Below are 23,484 nucleotides of genomic sequence, written 5' to 3'. Positions count from 1 at the left end.
GGCCAAGCTCTCGGAAGAAAAGGTAAATGCCAAATACCTCGGCATAACCTTTTGTTCAGCAATAATCTCAGTTGGAACACCCGTAGGCATTTTCACATTAACTGACATTACACGGCACAATGTTTTCACACCTTTCATTGTGTGTATATACATCTCTAAAACAACAAATGATGGGAGTTTGCTTTTGAGAGAGATAATAAAGTGAACATTGCTGTATACTCTGATACTAAATTTTCCTATTTAACCACATGTTTTTTACCCATCAGCAAGCAAAAATGTTTCGGTAACTGACATCACGCCACAGGACATGCAATTTCAGGGTGTTCAGTAAAATTGAAATATCTCATGTTCCTGTATAGATAGAGTGATAATTTGAATACCTCCGTTACTAGGTTAAGATGTGTCAAAATATTAAACAATTTGTTTTTGTCTTTTGGGGGCTATGATAATTTTTCCAACATCATGCTGGTACTACTGACATTACACTTAATTTGCCATAGAGATAACACATGGAAGTCAAATGTGTTGAATCATTGCATTGTATCTTCTGTGCAGGGCTTCATATGAAAGTGAGCTTGATGTGGAAGTGTACCTGAGTTAATACATCACAATAATTTTTTTTTCTTTTTCTTAATTCCTTTCTTTGATTTGAACAGTTTTATCATTACTTGTGTATTGTCTTGTCGGTAACTGACAATACATTTTCAAAGGCATAATTTTCTTGGTACCTTTATGTCCAAATTTTTTAAATCATAAAAGTTTCATCATACTTCACATTTTAAGTTATCAAAAGAGACATGTATCTTTTACTTACTTGGGGGGGTCAAAGCAGCTGCATGTACATGTATTCCAATAGTAATCTAATATTGCATTGACTGTCCACCTGGATGTGTCTGACAATACACCAATTTACAAATCAGTTTTGTATTGACTATTTAAACCTTTTCCTTCTCCAATCCCCCCCCCCCTAAAAAAATTCAAAATGAATAAGGTTCTCCTCCACTAGGCTACCCCTCCCCTCCCCCCCCCCCCCCATCTCATGCAGCCATGTACATGTAGTTTTATTGATTTCTATTCTGGTCAGTGCAAGCAAAGCTAGTTCATATCTGTTGGATTTCAATTATCTTCATAATTTGTTTAATAATTCTCTTTGCTAATTTCTTTTTTAAGCAATCACCAAAAATGATTTCCGGCTTCTAAACTGAAACTGAACTATTAAAATTAGAAAGACACAGCTTTTAGATCCATGCAACATTGATGAGAACTGTCAAATTTCACATTTCATCTATACTTGTAAACCAAAAACAAAAATTGTATCACACATTAAAGGGGAATGAAACCTTTGGAACAAATAGGCTTGTGTAGAAACAGAAAAATCAAAGAATAAGAATAAAGAAAGTTTGAGAAAAATCAAATAGTGAGAAAGTTATGAGCATTTGAATATTGCAATCACTAATGCTAGGCTATGGTATGTATCTTTTTGCTTTTTCTTATGATGATACAAACTCTTTATCCATGATGTACTCTTAAAAAATATGTATTACATGCACTCATGTAAACAGAACACATTATTTATGGATAGATGTGATAAAAGAGGCAATTCTAGTGAAATATACATGTATACTTAAGTAATGGGAGAGTTGTTCACAAGTGACATCACACATCTTTGTCACATTGCCAATTTGCTATCTCCATAGCATTAGTGATCGCAATATTCAAATGCTCATAACTTTCTCATTATTTGTCCGATTTTTTTTTTACTTACGTTTATCTGTTTCTTTGATTTTTCTGTTTTCACACAAGCTATCTTGTTCCAATGGTTTCATTCTCCTTTAACACTAGGCTTGGGCATCAGAGCTGAGTAATCAAGTCTACCCGATTCTTGTCACCAGAGCGAGGGGTCGAACACCTTTCTATCAAGGCTCATTACTGGAGCCTGAGGGATCCACTCTACAATAGAACCGATTCCGTTTTATAACAACCCACAAAAACCCCTTTGAAGGGAATTCCAGACTTAGTATATAATTGCAGCCTTAAAATCAGTGTACATGTATGGAAATCTAATAGACCATGGCTCTCTAGACCTACATGTATTAGTGTATGGGCTGTGCAGGCAGACTATTCCAAACAGAACATGTAAAGCATGTACAATGTATGGCTTCTCTTATCTACTGACCACATAATTGCTCTCCTCCAATACCCTTTTCATAAACCCAATTATGGGGATAACAGCAGCATAATTTTGTCGTAAAATCAGAGGACCAGAGTTATCCGCATTATTCCGATGCTGCAATTACCCGCATAATGGCAGCATCGGGACCAGATTTTGACTTAATGAGCTCATTTCTAAAGTAATGCAGATAATTGCCATGGCGCGGTCACAAGGTCACCCTTTTGCAATGCAACCCCATCGGAGGGGGAGTGTGCAGTAGTCATGACAATTATCTGCCTTTTTCAGGTCGGGCGCTCGTAAAAAAAATTGTAAATTGAATTATCCGCAGTAATCTTAGGCGGATGATTGGAGGAAGGGTTTATGAAAAAGGTCGTAAAAAAGCTCATAAAAAAAATAGTGCGGATTATTTTTGGAGTTTGTAAATGCAAATTATATTGAATTATCCGCATTACTCTTAGGAGGATAATTGGAGGACGGGTTAATGAAAAAGGTACAAGAGAGGACTACAGAAAGAGGGAGGGAGAGAGAGAGAAAGAGAGGAGGATATCTTAGTGTAGGGGAGACTGGGGTAAGTTGGAACATGGGGTAAGTTGAAACATGTAAGTTTCTTTAGAGCCTGTAAAATAAATTTATGCAATACTGCCCTCAATTTATTGCTATTAATAATACAACAGTGTTGAATTATTATTGCAATAAATTGAGGGCAGTATTGCATGAATTTATTTTACAGGCTCTAAAGAAACTTACAATGTTTCAACTTACCCCATGTTCCAACTAACACCGGTCTCCCCTACTCAGTAGCTCCATTCATTTTATGGACACGAAAAGAGCTCAGTATGTATCTCATACATGTAGTTCACTAGTGTGTACATGTAAGTGATGGTGGAGTCGACTCCTCTCGGAACTGAATCCTTAGGTCAGAGTCGGTTCTGGGAAAGGTGGGAATTGCCCAAGCCTAATTATTACACACTAACATTAAAACCAGGAATTTACTCAAAGCCTGGCAATGCTCAAAAGAATCGTAGGAACTAAAAGAAAGGGGGCCCTGGAAACCCCCATTCATCGCAATGTTAAGCTTATAAAATGTTGCAGATTTAGGCAATAGATTGGGAAACATACCCCACTCCCCCCCAAAAAAAACAAAAATGTCTAATGTAAACAATTAGGTACTTGGTAAATCCACATATTCACAACAATTTCATTGTATTTTTTGCACAATGGGAATGTAACTTCATTGTAAACCATTCCTTTAAAAAGTCAATAGCAAGATCCTTCTACTGTGATTTTACAAAGTGAAAGACTTAAATAACAATATGAGTGGGCTATAAATGGGTGATTTTTGGTTTATGGGAACAGTTTGTGTTCCTTTTACCTTATCTCAACATGAAATGACAATATTTTTTGTCTCGGGTCCGAAAAAAAAGTGTGCGGGCCAAAATCCAAAATGGCCGCCAACCCCCCCCCCATCACAGTTTTGGCCACAACTTCTTTATTTGGTGGTCTTTTCTTTTGGTTTTGGTGTCTATTCATATGTGTTTGGGGGCAGGCAATTTATTTTTCCTATAATTAGCACTTTAACCATTATTTGTAGAGTTAAAGGTAATTATACCTAAATTTTCCAATTTTTATAGCCTTTTTTCAGCCAAATGTAGGTTTTATCGTCATGGAGTTCTTGGATAATAGAGAGTACGAGGTCAACAATAGTAAGCAGCTTCATAGAGCTATATTGCTTTTATTCCTCTACTATTGGGTTTTTACGGATTAATTATCCATAGGGGCTATAAAGTATACAATGTTCTGTTACTGTACATACACATGTACTACACTGCATTATATCCATGCATTGACCACCAATTCCAGCGTAACAGACATAACGTTCAGACAAGTTTTTGTAATTCAAAGGTTTATACAGTAGAATTAGCAGTCTTTTGATAATTGTTACTGAGCTTACCAGACACATTTAAGTATCAGTTACATACACATGAAATTTCAAATTGTTTCATTGAACAGTTGTTGAGATATTGCAATCTTTGTGAGCGTAACGGACATGACACGAAATGGACAAAGCATTTTTACCTCCAATTGCTTATAAAATTCCTGTGAATTCTTAGATTGCATGCACCCGGCATTGGTGTTAGTTTAACCTTAAGATCATGCTCTATCCATAAAATGGTGTTTATTAAACAACAGTTTTGCAGTGCATTCTGTATTCATAGTGTAGTGTGGCCAGAGCGGTAAAGGGCGTGGTTCTAAGAACTTACAGAGACAACCTCACTCAGTGATTGCCTGTGATGAACTGCCCTGGGCTGAGTTACTTTACACTTCAGGGTTTATTAGGCATAAAATATTAATATGCATGATTTAAATATAACAAAGGACAAAAATGAATATTCAAATATCAAAGATCGCAAATAAAAGAAATACATCATGAATATACATGGATGAATAGCTGCTAATGAATATTAATGAACTTAATACCCTTTTCATAAACCTACAGTATCCTCCAATTAGCCGTCTAAGAGTAATGCGGATAATTCAATAAAAATTGCGTTCATAAACTCCGAAAATAAGCCGCATTATTTTTACGAGCGCCCGTCCTGAAAAAGGCGGATAATCGCCATGACAACTGGACACGCCCCCTCTGATGCGGTTGTGTTGGAAAAGGGTGACCTTGTGACCGCACCATGGCAATTATGAGCATGATCGGTTCATCACAGACGGACATTTGATAGATTTTGAAAGTTTTGAAGGCTTGTAACAAATTAGGAATAAGATGAACAAGGTTCCTTTGTGTTTTATAGTGAAGGGTAGGACAAAGTAAGCTGAATGATGAAAAAAGTTTGTTGCCATGGTTACCTACAAATGTCGGTATCCACTAAATGTGCCATATCACGGACGGACATGATAGAAATGTGGTTTTTAGAATTTTTGTACATTTTTATTGTTTCTATCTAAACAGCTTTACATGAACCAATAATTGTTAATGCAACTTACACTCAGGTATGTTAGCTTCTATGTTCAGCATATTGAATTCTTAACCAATATCAAACTTCTGAGAGAATTGCAAATATTTTCCATCACGGACGGACACAATCAAAATACAATGGAAGTACTCTGTAAGAAGTTCTTAATACTTTTTTGAGTAAACAAATGCTATTGTATTGATGATTTGTATATATTTTAATAATATCAAACAGTATTAGTTGCACAATCAAGTTGCTACAACTTCAATCAAGTTGCTGCAACTTGATTTAAGATGTGGCAACTTGACTTCTTTGCTAGACGCACAGTATAATCTAGACATACGATTGCTCTAAACACAGTTCTTGTCAAAATCGATGTAAAGAATATTGTCTTTTTAAATTGTAGAATACTAGTAGGTTCAAAATCAACAGCTAGTTGATTAATGATCATGTTGATACAAGTATTTTAATGATCATGATGATTTTTAGGCATTAATTTTCCAAGAGCAAAGATGTTTTTTAAGGTCCAAAAACTAAATCTAAAAGATCAACAGGTCGCTGATCCGTATGCTTATTTGTTGGATCAACACTTGTCAGGGGCTCTCTTTAAATCCATCTTTTGTACATGTACATATCAAAACAGAGACACCCCATAACATCAACAGCCCTCATGTACATGTATTTAGGCCCTGACCGAATCCAAAATTGAAATTGATATTCCAATCCAAAGCTTATTAAAACTGCAGTGCAAGCTTTATGCATTTTCACAGTTTACCAGATAAGCAATTTGCTTAAAATTACATGTAGCTCCAAAATGGACTTCGAAAAAAGGTATTCATGTAATTTTCACAAACCTCAAGACTGTAATGTCATGTTCTGTTAGAAGCATTGTGAATCCATAGGTTTGTACATGGAAAAATTGATTTTTCTGCTTATCAGATATGTTGCATTCTACTTCTTCTCCGTCACTTTCTGCAAGCTTGAATTTATGAAATCTAGAGCTTTGAAATTGTTCTTGCCATACTTTGTTTCCCGCTTTTTTGGCATACACATGTACATGTAGCTTTTCAACTCTATCTGCATTCCAATAATGTTTAACATTTTTTCCTGACAACAATATAGCCCCAATAACGGCCAAACAAAGATATCACAAAAAATTGTGAAGAGTTGTAGGTTTATTCCATTTGAGTTCTGAATAATTCTCAGAGCCATTTTTCACTGCAATTAGAAGCTAAAATTAAATTCATAATCTGCTCAGCAAAGTTTCTCATTTGCATATATGAATCTTTCCACAAGTATTTCACTCGTCCGTCCGTGATGAAATTAATGTCCGTCCGTCCGTGATCATTTTTGATTGATTTATTATATGCATAAAATGTATGGATTTTAGCTATGTTCAAATAAAATGATGTACAGTGTCCAGTGAAATACTTCTACACACTTTTATTTCTGTTTCTATTCTGATAAAGAATAAAAAGCTGAATCCATAGACATTATCCTAATAAAAATGATCACGGACGGACATTAATTTCATCTCGGACGGACAAAAATGTTAACATCTACAAAAAAGTTTACTTCCCATATATTTTTCCTACTAATTTATGTTTGATGATAGAGTAATGTTCAGAGTGCAAGACCATTAAAAAAAATTGGAGTTACTTTGAAAACAACGAAACTAGAGTGAAATGAATTTGAGTGAATGAACTTTGTCCGTCCGTGATGAAATTAATGTCCGTCCGTGATCATTTTTTATTGAGTTTATGATATGGATAAAATGTATAGATTTCAGCTATGTTCAAATAAAATGATGTACAGTGTTTAGAGAGATACCTCTAAACCTTTTTATTTTTTATTTCTACTCTGATAAAGAATAAAAAAACTTTTCATCTTTTTTTCCATCACAGACGGAAATTTCAGAATGGAAATGTTAACAGCTACCAAAAAAAATTACTTCCCAATATTTTTTTTCTACTATATTATGTCTGATAATAGAGTAATGTTCAGAGTGCAAGAACATCCAAACCAAATTAGAGTTACTTTAAAAACAATAAAACTAGAGTGAATTTAATTTGAGTAGAAATGTCCGTCCGTGATGAGAGGTAGCAGCACCCCCATGAATAAAATGGACTATTCCGGTACTTTCGGAATCATCAATCTTCATGAAACTTAGTTTATTGAAACCTGAGATATCAAAGATTTTAAAAGCAAATTTGATATAAGTACCTTAAAAAAAATTTCACCTCAATGCGAACCCTTAACCGATCATGCTCTTATCCGCATTATTTGGAAATGCGTTCATAAACTCAAAATCTTATCCCGATGCCACTACATGTATTATGCGGATAATAGCAGCATCAGAGTAATGCGGATAACTCTTGTCCTCCAATTTTACGACCAAATTATGCTGCTATTAGCCGCCTAATTCAGAGTAATTGGGTTTATGAAAGGGGTATAAGTCAGAGGGAGAGAACCAATCAGAGAATAAGAACTAATAGCAAGAGTGAAGTATGAGTGAACGTGAGCATGAACAAAAGAAATGGATGGAAGAGTGAATCTGGTATGTTGAAAGGAATGTAAATAAGGTGATGGAGGAAAGAATGGAATTTTGATGACTAACAGAAGAGAGGATGATCAAGAATAATGCAGAACACAAAAAAAGTAACATAACTATTCCAACTGGAAACCCTGTTTACACAACTCTACAAACAATATCTCTTCTTACGAATAAAATGTCCTCATTTTAAAATTAATCTTCATGTATGAGGAAAAAAAATATAAAACATAAAAATGTATGTTTTCAACTATGATATTCATGATATTATGATATCTGAATAAAGTACATATCAAGTTTATATTTCATATCAATCATGGTGACTTCAAAATATAACGTTTGAAGTTTAAAAAAAATATACATGTATACTATGTATTTTTTTTATATAAATTCTGCAATGAAAATTTTATACATGTATTGATCAAAGAAGTGACAATCAATTAATCAACATGTTAAAATAACTGTTTCATCATAAAAGGGTATCTTTCAAATTCTATGATCAGAGAAAAACAAATTACATCAATTTGTCGAAGTCATAATCAATTTGACCAAAACTTTGAAAACTTTTTTTTTCATAAAAAGACTAAATATACATCGAAGTATGAGTGAACATGAGCATGAACAAAAGAAATGGATGGAAGAGTGAATCTGGTATGTTGAAAGGAATATAAAGAAGGTGATGGAAGAAAGGATGGAATTTTGATGACTAACAGAAGAGAGGATGATCAAGAATAATGCAGAACACATCTATTAAAGTAACATACATGTAACTATTCCAACTGAAAACCCTATTCACACAACACTCTACAATAGCTTATAATGTAGCATAACGGACATGACACACATGACAAAGCGTAACGGACATGACAGTTTTGTCCACTTTTTGTAAGCGAATATTACAAGATATGGTACAAGTCTAATTGTTTACATGTTAAGGCTAGAGGTTAGAGACACACATCATAACTCGTAATCTGTAATATCTCCCATTATTTTGCAAATTAAGATGGGGGCTTTTCATACAATATTTATACATGTAAAACAAAAAAATATTTAGAAAAATTTCTTTAACACCATTTAACAACAGATAGAGAGTATTTTCCAGTTACTACCATCCTCTACAACTAATTAAAAGAGAAAAAGTTGATAGTAAAGATTATTTTTTATTCATGGCTTTCTATTTGATATAGTTAGCGTAACGGACATGACACCCTTACGAAGTGAACTTCATTAGCACTTCTTAGTTTCAAATGAAAGAAATATGAATAATGAATGTAATTTTGTAACAGCAAAGTACCTTTACTAACATTCTTAAGAAAAATATGTAGCAGGTAACATTAATTTAATAGCTACATGTATAGCCTACATGATATCTTTATATACACATGTAGAATACAATGTTTATGACTACGGCACACTGAGAAGACCAAATCTCATTTTTTGTCAGGGTTGGCGATTTTTTGATTTTTAAAAAAAAATAAAAAAAATCGGATTTATTTGATTTAAATCAGATTTTTTTTATTTTTCAGATTTTTTTTATTTTTTAAAAGTTCCTTTGAAAAAAGGGTAATTATCCCCCCCCCCCCCTTACTCTTACAATGACATCAATATTGATGTTATACATTTCACCCCCTAATATTGTTCTTAACCACATATTTTGTAATTAAAATCCAGTAAAAATGGACAATTAAAAATAAATTTGAGGAATCATGTATCTGATTTAAATCAGATTTTTTTTATTTTTTAAAAGTTCCTTCGAAAAAAAGGGTAATTATCCCCCCCCCCTTACTCTTACAATGACATCAATATTGATGTTATACATTTCACCCCCTAATATTGTTCTTAACCACATATTTTGTAATTAAAATCCAGTAAAAATGGACAATCAAAAATAAATTTGAGGAATCATGTACATGTATCTGAACTTAATTCTATCATACATAGGCCTATGAAGGAATATTCCATAGGGAATTCCCAGTGAGTAGAGAAAATTCCCCTATGGGATTTTTCATTCAAATATTTAAAAAATCCAAGAGAAAAAATCCCTTATCAAAACTGCCAACAAACCCTTTGACAATTACTAGTATTCATGTATATTGTAAGAGAAATAATTCAAATCAATGATTTTTTTTCAATTAGTCACAGCTTTACAATAGTCAAAGAGAGACTACAACTGTATATGTTTAGGATCTTTTTGATAAAAAGCTCTTCTCTTGCTACAGATATACATGCAAAACTCTCAGTTTTGGAGAACAATACAGGAGATAGCTTAGTCAAAGGGTGACTATACTACATTCTGTTACTGTGATTTTTTTACATTAATCTACAATTTTTATTCCCATATTCTCTACAAAAAATCTGTTTGATCCATGAAGTATGAAAAAAAATCTACCTACTTTTAACTTAAAGGATAAAAACTGCAAAACTGCTTAAATTACAACATATGTATTACAAAAAGAAGTATTTTATTTTAAATGAGACACAGCTTACAACTGCCAATGATTGTAACTGAAGTACATGTACCTGCATCTTAACATTAAAATGCAGTGTTAAATGTTTATTCTGAGTTTTGCAAATTGTTGTTATAGAGCTCTTTCCATTATTACATGCAGATACAAAACTTCCATTATTTGTAGCACTGAACATAAAATGGGCTGCAGTGACTTAAAAGGTTTATAAGAGAAAGCTTTTCTCAACAGTCAAATTATGACTGTACTACATTATATTAATGTGATTTTTATAATTATGTTATTTAAAACATCAAATGTATGATAAATGTAACAATACGAAATAAGAGGCATGTTAAATATGTTGATTACATGCAGGTATCATTTTTTATTTTACATGACAGAAGTAGTTATGTGTAGGCGAAGGATCAAAACTGGAAAACTGCCAACAAACCTTTTCTCATTGACTTTCATATATTATGTATTTTTTTTTACAAACTGCTCTCTGAAAAGTCTTTGGATTATGTGAAAACTTTATGTTAAGAAAGAAATTTAATAATAATAACTGACAAAGAATTTAAAATTTCAGAAGAAAAACTCGACATAATTTACAAAAATGAGTACCTATTGACAACATACATCTGTAGTTTTTAAGGAATTACCTGATTTTATTAATTTGATTTTAATTTGTTTTAAGTAGATATGAAGACTTTGTTGATCTTTTATTGATATAAAGTTAATTCAAAGTTTTTCAGTTGACTTGAAGAATTAAAACTGCATTGAACAAATACTTTGTCCATGATTTGTACATTTTTCAATGGAAGTGATTTAAATCACTGTTTTTTGTGAGAAGAAAACAAATGTACCAGACCTGTATAAATCCAAGATGAACATATTATGAAATGTATTTTATGATAAAGAATATGTAGTAGTATTAATGTCAGTTTTAAGATTTAAAAAATGACATTAAAAAGTATTTTAAAATTTAATAGCAGTACCTGGGAACCAACTTTTCATCATCGATTATGTATGAGTTGAAAGGCAATTGGAATGTTTGTAAATTGCTTCTGAAATTATTTTTCATTCGAATTAAATATCATCCTGAGTATAATCATCCTTTCATCAAATCTTGGATGTTGTAAATCTTACAATCTTACTTGCTGACAAATGTGGCTGTATCTAATTTTGTTGCATTGTCCGCGCTGCTTGTGTACAAATGAAGAAGATACATCATTCAAATCGTGATTATGGCTGACCAAAATACTATGATGACATAATTTATTGATCGCGCCACATTCCTTCCACAGCCCCTTTGCTTTGTGAAATTGCGAAGAAGTGCCACTGTAGGTTCATGGATTCATATGTAGCTACAAACCATGTTACACATATATCTGATTCTGAATACAAACTTGTTTTTTTTTATGTGAGCCCGTGCCATCACTGAAAGTCAGATAGTTTGAAGCAATACATACATGTATCATCAATGATCATCATCAATGATCTCATGAATTCACAAGTTGAAGTTTTATCATGCTCCAAACTGTCAGTGCAAACACCTAAGATTTCAATCAATTGTATTGTTCAAACACAAATGATGCAGATTGTGATCTAAGTACATGTACGTTGCCAGATCTAGCTGCATCTTTCCTAATATTATGTGGCATACCGTTAATTCTCAGAAAAATATACCAGAACAAGAGCTGAACTTTCATCATTCACTAACTTCTAAAAATGGCTTGAATGACATGCAGATTCTAGGAGTTATTACATCCTCAAGCAATTGAGACTGACCTTAGTCTGTGACACTGAGCCTAATATTTTGTTTTTGTGAATGCTGCCTTTTGTCATAGACATGTATAAGGCGTCATGTCTGTTACGCAAATTGTCATGTCCGTTACGCCATTTTTATGAAAATGAGAAATGGTATTAAAGGGAAAATGATTGCTACCCATTGTAGGGGGTTTAATTCTAACATAGAATCTGAATCTGCAGTACCTTTAGACAGATTTCCTGTAAGCTATATAAACTTTAAGTGAAAAACATAACGGACATGACACTGATAATGGTAAAGAAATCATACAAATCTGAAGACAGATTTCTCTAAAATTGACGAATGGCATAAAATTTAATGATTTTCTGTTGATTTAAACATTAATTAACTATTCAAAAGTTAAAAGATACCTCTGGGACCTTGTTTGCTTTTAGTAGAGACAGGAAATAGCCACATTTTTTTACATTTTGCAATTTACTATTCTATTTTTTGATGGAAAAAACTACAAAATTTTATCAATATTGCAATTATTCTATGGGAAATTGGTACATGTACTTTATAGATTACTTTTTAAGAAAATTTGACTGCTTAAGTGAAATCTGAAACTTAATTTTTTCTCTAAAGTGAACATTTTCCATGGAATTGCCCATAATCTATAGAAATAAGCTCCTAAGGTTTCAAATTAGATTGTGAATTTGATTGCTTGTCAGCTGATGTACATGATGAAACCAGCAACGTAAATTGCACATGAAGATATCATATACGTACAGTGTACATCACATATCTAGCCATATCTTCTTCATTTGGAGGCTTTTTTTTTAATTTAATACCTGGTTGTCATTTGTGATGTCTAACTGGCCTATGTTTATGGGGTCGGCCAGTAAGGTAACTATCATGGTAACGTTGATCAACAGCTAATCAGAACCAAGGATTCCATGCAAGTTACCATTACATTAAAATGACATAATGGTACATGTAAATTTTTATGCAACGAGGCCCATAATAGCTACAATGTAAATGCTATGATGTGGGGTTAATTACCTTTCTCCGTCCCCTGAATTAGCTTATTTGACAGAACATGTCCTCAGTTTCTGAGACAAAACATATCTTCAATTTCTGAGGCATCTAATTCTATGTAAGAGCTCATTTGAGCATGATCGATTAAGGGTTAGCATTGAGGTGAATTTTTTTAAGGTACTTCTATCAAATTTGATTTTAAAATGATCTTTGATATCTCAGGTTTAAAAAAAGTTAGTTTCATGAAGATTGATGATTCCGAAAGTACCGGAAAAGTCCATTTTATTTTATGGGGGTGCTGCTACCTCTCATCACGGACGGACATTTGTACTCAAATTAAATTCACTCTAGTTTGTTTTTAAAGTTACTCTAATTTGGTTTGGATGTTCTTGCACTCTAAACATTACTCTATTATCAAACATAATATAGTACAAAAAAATATTGGGAAGTAATTTTTTGGTAGGTGTTAACATTTCCATTAGAAATTTCAGTCCGTGATGGAAAAAAAGATGAAAAGTTTTTTATTTTTTATCAAAATAGAAATAAAAAATAAAAAGGTGTAGAGGTATCTCTCTAAACACTGTACACTGTACATCATTTTATTTGAACATAGCTGGAATCCATACATTTTATCCATATCATAAAGTCAATCAAAAATGATCACGGACGGACATTAATTTCATCACAGATGCACAAAGTTAATTCACTCAAATTCAGTTCACTCTAGTTTTATTGTTTTCAAAGGTACTCCAATTTTTTTTTAATAGTCTTGCATTGCACTCTAAACATCAGTCTATCATCAAACATTAATTAGTAGGAAAAAAATATGGGAAGTAAACTTTCCTTGTGGAAGTTAACATTTCCGTCTGTCCGTGATCATTTTTATTAGCATAATGTCTATGGATTCAGCTTTTTAATCTTTATCAGAATAGAAAGAGAAATAAAAGTGTGTAGAAGTATTTCACTGGACACTGTAAATCATTTTATTTGAACATAGCTAAAATCCATACATTTTATGCATATAATAAATCAATCCAAAATGATCACGGACGGACGAGTGAAATACTGTGGAAAGATTATATGTGAATGAGAAACTTTGCTGAGCAGATTATGAATTTAATTTTAGCTTCTAACTGCAGTGAAAAGTGGCTCTGAGAATTATTCAGAACTCAAATGGAATAAACCTACAACTCTTCACAATTTTTTTGTGATATCTTTGTTTGGCCGTTATTGGGGCTATATTGCTGTCAGGAAAAATTGTTAAACATTATTGGAATGCAGATAGAGTTGGAAAGCTACATGTACATGTACATGCATATGCCAAAAGAGCAGGAAATAAAATAGGGCAAGAACAAGTCCAAAGCTGTAGATTTCATCAATTCAAGCTTGCAGAAATTGGAGAAGAAGAAAGTAGAATGCATAATCTGATAAGTAGAAAAATCATCAATTTTTCTATTCACAAACCTACGGATTTACAATGCTTATAACAGACCATGACATCACAGTCTTAAGGATTGTGAAAATTACATGAATACCTTTTTTTGGAAGTCCATTTTGGAGCTAATTTTAAGCAAGTCGCTTATCTGGTATACATGTACTGTGAATATGAATAAAGCTTGCACAGTAGTGTTTAGAAGTTTTAATAAACTTTGGATTGGTATTTCAATTTTGGATTCGGTCAGGGCCTAAATACATGAGGGCTGTTGATATTATGGGGTGTTTCCACTTTGATATGGGCAAAGATGGATTTAAAGAGAACCCCTGACAAGAGTTGATCCAACAAAACCAGCATAAGGATCAACGACCTGTTGATCTTTTCGATTTAGTTTTTGGATAAAAAACACCTTTGCTATTGGAAATTAATGCCTAAAAATCATCATGATCATAAAAATACTTAACATGATCATTGATCAACAAGCTGTTGATTTGGAACTTACGAGTATTCTACAATTTTAATTTAAGACAATATTCTTTACATTCGATTTTGACAAGAACTGTGTTTAGAGCAATCATACATGTATGTCTAGATTATACTGTGCGTCTAGCATAGAAATCAAGTTGCAACATCTTAAATCAAGTTGTAGCAACTTGATTGTGCAACTAATACTGTTTAATAATATTAAAATATGTACAAATCACCAATACAATAGCATTTGTTCCCCCAAAAAAGTATTAAGAACTTCTCACAGGGTACTTCCATTGTATTTTGATTGTGTCCGTCCAAGATGTCCGTCCGTGATGGAAATTATTTGCAATTTTCTCAGAAGTTTGACATTGGTTTAGAATTTAATATGCTGAACATACATGTAGAAGCTAACATAACCCAGTGTTAGTTGCATTAACAATTGTTGGTCCATGTAAAGCTGTTTAGATCAGAAACAATAAAAATGTACAAAAATTCTAAAAACCACATTTCTATCATGTCCGTCCTTGATATGGCACATTTAGTGGATACCTATGCTTGTAGGTAACCATGGCAACAAACTTTTTTCATCATTCAGCATACTTTGTCCTACCCTTCACTATAAAACACAAAGGAACCTTGTTCATCTTATTCCTAATTTGTGACTCGGCATACCGAAATGAGAGACAAGTCGCAAATGAAAATTCCTAGAAATTCGACAAACTAATAAAAAAGTCAAAATTTTGAAGATTTTTTTTTTTTTCATTTTTAGATTCTTCCATGTTTCATAATTACTGTGTGAAAAAAATGAGTGAATTTGATGACGGGAAAGTGATAAAAAAACAGTTTTTCTGCGAGTGTTTTTTTTCGGTCAGTTCGAAATTTTTTGATACTTGGCACGCTCGATTTCATCGAATTTCGCTTCATACTAAGCTCCGCCCCTAGCAACGTAACGCCATTGTTGATTGGCTATTCATTTAAACTCAAGTACAGCTGGCGGCGTCCGCCGACCGTCCGCTCGATCGATCGGTTCAATGAGCCTCAAAAGAAAGATCAAAAGCATCGCTTTCAATAGGTATTCTGAAATTGAAAAGGGGGCTTCTGAAAGTTAACAAACGGGATTCAACTTCTAAAGGGCTATTTTTTGTAATAATGGTAGTTGGTACTAGGCGGGGGCGTTAGCGATAGATTGATAGGCCAACCTGATTTAGAGTGTATAGCTAGCTTGTCTCGCGAAAAAGGTCATGCGTAAACGCAAAGTGTTTATATAACACGGTTTGTTGGCGAGGATTAATTTCATAAAACATAACATGGACATGTTGAAGATTCTCTTTATTATTTGCAAGTGATCGGGATGTTTCGATGAGAAAACTCTAATTTCAAAATAAAGGGTTTAAAATACATAAAAGTGTTGTATGTTCGCGAATGTGGGTTAATTGATCTGCAGTATATCATTAACAAAAGAAAAAAAGTTCATCATGAAAGCTTTGTGGGCTTTATTTCCAACTATTTTTGCCTTCAATTTTTTTATCATGTTTGAATGAACGATAGAGAAAGAAATAAATGTCAGAACTTCGACAACTGAGGCACGGATCCAGGGGATGGCACGCCCCCCCCCCCCCCCCGAGAAGAAAAAAAACAAAATTTGTAATGTAAAAATGCCATTGAAGCCGAGATGTACCCCGGGATGTACCCCTTTTTGAAATCGAAGACTTCTATTCTTTTTTTTTTGCTTGTCAGTTTTTTGGCGGGTACGAAGTACCAAAAAAAAAAATCCTTTTTTGGTAAATCCTGGATCCGCCTCTGACTTCGACAATATGGGACCATGCAGTAGGCCTGCATTTTTAATTTTTGGATAATGGTATACGGGTCTTACGATATTGATTGAAAATATTAGTCATTTAAAATACACCTATTGAAATTATCATTTCCTAAAAGTCATTGTCACGTTGTCCCATTCGACTTTGCCCAGATCTATTCTCTCTTTCCCTCTCTGTTATTCTCTTACCTTCTTCTTTCGTCTTTCTTGTGTTTTATTTTTTCCTTTCTACTGCTCCCCCTTTTCGTTCGCAATTTTCTTTCAGATCAGTCAGTCTCTTCTTTCTAAATCTCCCCCCCCCTTATTCTTCCTCAACCCCTTTCTCTTCTTTAATCTTATTCGTTAATTCCTCTTCTGTTTTCCGTTCTTTTCCCCTTTCGATCTCTTTTTTTTCTATGTCGATTATTTTCTCCTCTTTTTTTTCTTCTCTCTGCCCTTTCTTCACCCTCCACCTTTCCCCCTATTTTCACCTTTTCTTCTTTTTCGTTTCTATTCACATAATTCTGTTTCTCGTTCTTCTCTCTTTTTGCCGGTTTTTCTTTCTTCTTTCCTTCCGTCTTTTCTCCCTCCCTCACCCACCGCCTCATTCCTCTTCCTTTTATCTTCGTTCCTCCTTAATAATTTATATTATTTTTGTTTTCGTTCTCCCTCTCACCTGCTCATCCCCACGATCTTATTCCTCCCCCTCCATTTCTATTTTCTTCCTCTTTACCTCATTTCTTCCCCCTTTCCTTCTTTCTCTTTCTTGCTCATCCGAACGTCTTATTCCTCTTCTTTTCCCCTCTTATTTTTTGTTCTATATCCTTCTTCTCCCCGTTCGATCTTCTATTTTTTTTTATATCACAGCCGTTCTTTATTCTTCCTTGCCACATCCATCGTCTTTTCCTCCACGCCCTTTTTCTTCTTGTTCTTATCTTTGTTTTATCCTCTTCATATTTCGGTTTATCGTTTATCGAATTAAGACGTTTATGTCAAGGTTTTTTTTCTCTGCATCACTTTTAGAATCACTTTAACCTTTTTTTCATTATACCTTTCTGTATTTTGTTCTAATTTTGAATCATTTCAATGCTGTATACCCCCCCCCCCATGATGGGTACGATATTGAACCCATTTATTGAACAAATTATTCGCGTTTTTACTCACACTGTCTCAATCTAACTTAAATATTAATAAAACATGAGCACATAAGTAAAGGTGAGGTACGAATTATTTTGAAGGCCCATCTTACCATTTTACAAGGGATATTTTTTTTAGAACACGCGGTTAAAGTTCAGGTCATAATGACACGCTTGATAGACTACATGTCACGAGTCCGGGTAAGAGTAAACGCCATCGACATTCAAACAAGCCGATGGCACAATCCCTCCTCCATGGTTTTAGGTCCAACTTTTTAACCCCGCCTTTTATTTAATTAATAAGGGAGATCATGGCATTCTTTTTTTCTTTCACGAAGATTATTATAAAACCCCGGTTTAACCAATGATGTGTACGTAGACGATAATTGATTGACGTGGAACGTTGTTTCGTCTTGCAGTCGCGCGTGACTAACAAGTTGACTATTGTTCTCAATGCAGCCTCCTCATTGGTTAATCGTTTCGCCTTTTTTGGCACGCGGTTACTAGGGCCTTTCGGTTAGCTCGGCGGTGGCAAAATATATTTTTTTCATGGAGCAGGGTCAAAACGGAAGTCAAACTTCGAAGGCGTTTTTCTCTTGATTTTTATTTTCAAGAGCCAAATTCTTCCTCCATTCTAAAGCTAATATCTCCACTAATATTTACTCCTAAGGGTCGAGTGATATATCAAATTAAAGGTAAAGAAACGGGGAATAATAATCACTAAAAAAGTTGGATTTGAAAAATTCCGACTTGTCTCTCATTTCGGTATGCCGAGTCACATTTGTTACAAGCCTTCAAAACTTTCAAAATCTATCAAATGTCCGTCCGTGATGAACCGATCACGCTCAGGACCAGGTGGCTATTTCATAAAGCTGTTCGTAAGTTAAGAGTGACTTTAAGAATGACTGGTGATCCTTTCTTACACGCTAAATTATCGCCAATGAATATAACATTTACCACAAAAGAAGGGATCACCAGTCATTCTTAAAGTCACTCTTAACTTAAGAACAGCTTTATGAAACACCTACCAGGGGGGTCATATTTTAACCTGATATTATCAGATTAAAAAATGACCCCCCTGGACCTGGCCAGTAGAGGCGCACAGCCAATATTGGAGACTGTCTCCCATGAGAGAGTTAGGCCCGGCCTATCATCTCCAATATCAGAGACTTTTATAAAGAATTTGGGACTGTGTCTGGGTATCCAATTTCAGAGACAGTCTCCAGTTTGGGAGACCTATTTTCTTTGTTTACATTTGCTGCAAAAGGATTACCTTGGCGGCAAATAAAAATGTGATATTGATAAGCAGATTCCTCATGAAAAATTACCCCGCCCTAGGCCTTTTCACCGTCTACTTAGTACTTTTCTTTTTATAAGGATTTTTGTTGTCATCCACACACAAAACAAATGGGCCTCTGACCAAGGAGATATCACCTCCTTGCTCTGACCTCAGTCATTGGGACAAAAGTTTGGGTGGAAAAAATCATGCTTTTGTTGGTGTTGTTTCTTTTGAGTTGACTTCTCTTGCAAGTCTCCAAAAAAGAGTCCAATAATATGGGAGAGTCTCCCATATTGGCGCTGGCCGTGCACCTCTACTGCTGCAGTGCTGGCCCTGGAAATTTGCAGAGATGCCAAGTTCAAAGACCAGCTATGCGTGAGATTTTCTGTGAATCTGAGTAAGATCACAGACATTGTGTAGGATGGGGGGTCGGGTAGCCTGGGGCATTATGGAGAGTGAAAGTCATATACTGTACATATGGTCACTCCCCACTAATGCCTGGATTTGCTGTACTTTTCGCCCAAAGTATTTTTTTAATCCAAGTTGGCAGTGCCAACTTGGATTAAAAAAATACTTGCATCTGCCGATAGATATCAGGAATTGCAAAATATTTGTTTTAATCGATAAATATCATATAAATTACTTTATATTTATCAACCGAAACAAATATATTACGAATCGTGATTTTTATTGACAAATGCAAGTATTTTTAAAATCTAAGTTGCAGCTGTGCACGCGTGTTACCGCGTGTATCTAGGTATCAATAACAAAAGCAATAAAAATGGCGGAGTAAACAGACAGGGTAAGTGAACGCTCTTGCTCTTAACTTCTTTCAATTTGTATCATTATTAGTGAATGAAAAGTAAAAAATAATTAACAAAATGGGAGTAAACATAAAACTTGCCCATGTACATGACTTTGGGCGAAAAACTAAAACTAAAATTGGTGATTTAGGTCTAGGTTCAACACGGGTAATCCTGTCCGCTACGGAAAGGCATGTAAAGCAAATCCAGGCGTTAGTGGGGAGTGACCATACGTACAGTATATGACTTTCACTCCCCATAACGACCCAGGCTAGGGTCGGGTTTCCGGACACTTTATATTTTTGAAGCATTCTTTTTTTTGTCTTAGGATTACACCAAAAATGTGAATTCAGTGGAAGGAATCATCTTGGGTCAATCCACATCAAATCAACCAATTTTCAGACAATATGTCACCCGACCCTCTTTGATTTTCTTTAAACTCGCACCAAATGTTGCCCCAAGTGTCTGACGGAAAAATCTGAAATATTTTGCCTCAAGGTCAAATGGTTGCTAAGATACGGCCTCCCATAGCAACCAATGCGCACTCAAAGAAATTATTTTCAATAAAATTGCCTATTTTTGATTGACTACTGCAGCAAAGTTTAATTGATTACAGTCTTCATTTTAAGTAAATTGGAAGAACTTTTTGGTCTAAACATGCAGAGTATACTGTAGCGCGGACCTGTCAACCGGATTTCGCACACGAGGTCACCGAAAATGGCGTTAAGCATCCGTGTCAATGATTTCAGAAGCATGTTTGGAGGCTCATAAATCCAAAACTAAATTAGCTTAGAACCAAATATTATGCACATTTATGGACTTTCATATACTCAACAGAATTACAAAAAATTGACCCAAGAGTGTGTGTCGTTTTCCTGTAGGGCGCCCTCAAAGTTGGATCCCCTCCAGGAGGGGGACCAATTTCTGTGTTTTGATAGACATTTACCCATATTTTCAAGTGTTACTTGAGAAATTTTGCTACCGGAATGTTTAGGGGCTGATTTGCGCATTCCAAAATGGTCGTAAACACCCTAAATTTGACGTTAATGACACATACATGCTTTTCAACACTTTTCAAATTGTGATAACTCAAAGATGAAATGCCAAAAAACATTGATATCTTCTGTGATGATAGTCTGTAATTGGTATTAAAAGGATATATCTTCAGAAATAGTTTTTATTGTTGGTAATGACCTTGAAAACACACCTAAAATTCAATAAAAACAGTAAATTGGCTAATTTTCCAGAATCATATGGCATTCAAATGGTGTTTACATTGACTTTCAAATGGGTGTCTTTTCAATACAAAGGGTGAGCTTAAGCCAAAACTTGGAAGACATGTTCAACTTTTGTTCTACTTTAAGCAACATGAAATATTTGAACTCAAAGTTATATCATTTGACCTTGAAATTATTCCAAATATAGCTAATTATTGCTTCATAAGTATCATATTCAAATCGCGCGTGTACATTGCACTTTGCAACACATTTCAAAATGGATTTTCTCATAGAGAGAATACCTGATCAGGCTGATATTTGCAGTATTGGTAGTCTGTAATGAGTTCTTGGAGGATCTACAATTTAAGTACCTATTCTCTCATGACAATGACCTTGAAAATACAGCTGAAAATCATGAAAATCAATAAATCATACAATTTTCATTAGTAATCAAGTGTTTTTACCCACTTTTCATTGTGTGTTATTCCATCTTAGATTGTGAGCTCATGCTGATAATTGCAAATCATGTTCCACTTTTGGTCTACTTTAAGCTACATGAAATATTTGAACTCAAAGCTATATCATTTGACCTTGAAATTATTCCAAATATAGCTAATTATTGCTTCATAAGTAGCATATTCAAATCGCGCGTGTACATTGCACTTTGCAACACATTTCAAAATGGATTTTCTCAAAGAGAGAATACCTGATCAGGCTGATATTTGCAGTATTAGTAGTCTGTAATGAGTTCTTGGAGTATCTACAGATCAAGGAACTATTCTTTCATGACAATGACCTTGAAAATACAGCTGAAAATCATGAAAATCAATAAATCAGACTGAACTCAAAACCATATCATTTTGACCTTGAAATTATTTCCAAGTATTGAAATGTGTTGCTAAGTACAATGTACATGCACGATTTGAATGCTACTTATGAAGCAACAAATAGCTATATTTGGAATGATTTCAAGGTCAAATGATATGGTTTTGAGTTCAGTCTGATTTATTGATTTTTCATGATTTTCAGCTGTATTTTCAAGGTCATTGTCATGAAAGAATAGTTCCTTGATCTGTAGATCCTCCAAGAACTCATTACAGACTACTAATACTGCAAATATCAGCCTGATCAGGTATTCTCTCTTTGAGAAAATCCATTTTGAAATGTGTTGCAAAGTACACGTGTGATTTGAATATGCTACTTATGAAGCACAAATAGCTATATTTGGAACAATTTCAAGGTCGAATGATAAGGTTTTGAGTTCAAATATTTTATGTAGCTTAAAGTAGACCAAAAGTGGAACATGATTTGCAATTATCAGCATGAGCTCACAATCTAAGATGGAATAACACACAATGAAAAGTGGGTAAAAACACTTGATTACTAATGGAAATTGTATGATTTATTGATTTTCATGATTTTCAGCTGTATTTTCAAGGTCATTGTCATGAGAGAATAGGTACTTAAATTGTAGATCCTCCAAGAACTCATTACAGACTACCAATACTGCAAATATCAGCCTGATCAGGTATTCTCTATTTGAGAAAATCCATTTTGAAATGTGTTGCAAAGTGAAATGTACACGCGTGATTTGAATATGCTACTTACATGTATGAAGCAATAATAAGCTATATTTGGAATAATTTCAAGGTCAAATAATATAGTTTTGCGTTCAAATATTTTATTTTGCTTAGAGTAGAACAAAAGTTGAACATGTCTTCCAAGTTTTGGCTTAAGCTCACCCTTTGTATTGAAATGATACAAAATTTGAAAGTCAATGTAAACACCATTTGAATGCCATTATGATGCTGGAAAATAAGCCAATTTACTGTTTTTATTTAATTTTAGGTGTGTTTTCAAGGTCATTACCAACAATAAAAACTATTTCTGAAGATATATCCTTTTAATACCAATTACAGACTATCATCACAGAAGATATCAATGTTTTTTGGCATTTCATCTTTGAGTTATCACAATTTGAAGTGTTGAAAAGTATGTATGTGTCATTAATGTCATATTTAGGGTGTTTATGACCATTTTGGAATGCGCAAATCAGCCCCTATGGCCCTAAACATTCCGGTAGCAAAATTTCTCAACTAACACTTGAAAATATGGGTAAATGTCTATCAAAACACAGAAATTGGTCCCCCTCCTCGATGGGACGGGAGGTGATCCGTGACCTTGAACTTGGCATCTTTTGAAAAAAATCCAACTTTGAGGGCGCCCTACAGGAAAACGACACACACTCTTGGGTCAGTTTTTTTGTAATTTTGTTGAGTATATGAAAGTCCATAAATGTGCATAATATTTGGTTCTAAGCTAATTTAGTTTTGGATTTATGAGCCTCCAAACATGCTTCTGAAATCATTGACACGGATGCTTAACGCCATTTTCGGTGACCTCGTGTGCGAAATCCGGTTGACAGGTCC

General features: G+C 34.1%; 1 protein-coding gene across 2 annotated transcripts in view; it reads right to left on the bottom strand.

Annotated features, from left to right (window-relative positions):
* Positions 1-23,484, bottom strand: part of LOC121419945 (zinc finger protein Xfin-like) — a 35,749-nt gene that overhangs the window by 10,433 nt on the left and 1,832 nt on the right. The window contains exon 1 of one of the 2 annotated variants that reach the window (XM_041614434.1): positions 1,766-2,059. The exons of the other annotated variant lie outside the window; for it this stretch is intronic. Coding sequence (XP_041470368.1) covers positions 1,766-1,826 — 61 coding nt within the window. The 5' untranslated portion in view covers positions 1,827-2,059. Of the gene's footprint in view, positions 1-1,765; positions 2,060-23,484 lie in introns of those variants that run through there. 2 annotated transcript variants of the gene reach the window in all.

The sequence above is a fragment of the Lytechinus variegatus genome, chromosome 8, assembly GCF_018143015.1.
Source record: "Lytechinus variegatus isolate NC3 chromosome 8, Lvar_3.0, whole genome shotgun sequence".
Taxonomy (NCBI): domain Eukaryota; kingdom Metazoa; phylum Echinodermata; class Echinoidea; order Temnopleuroida; family Toxopneustidae; genus Lytechinus; species Lytechinus variegatus.
Note: the sequence above shows the minus strand (reverse complement) of the source record. Positions and strands in the feature narration are given on the sequence as shown.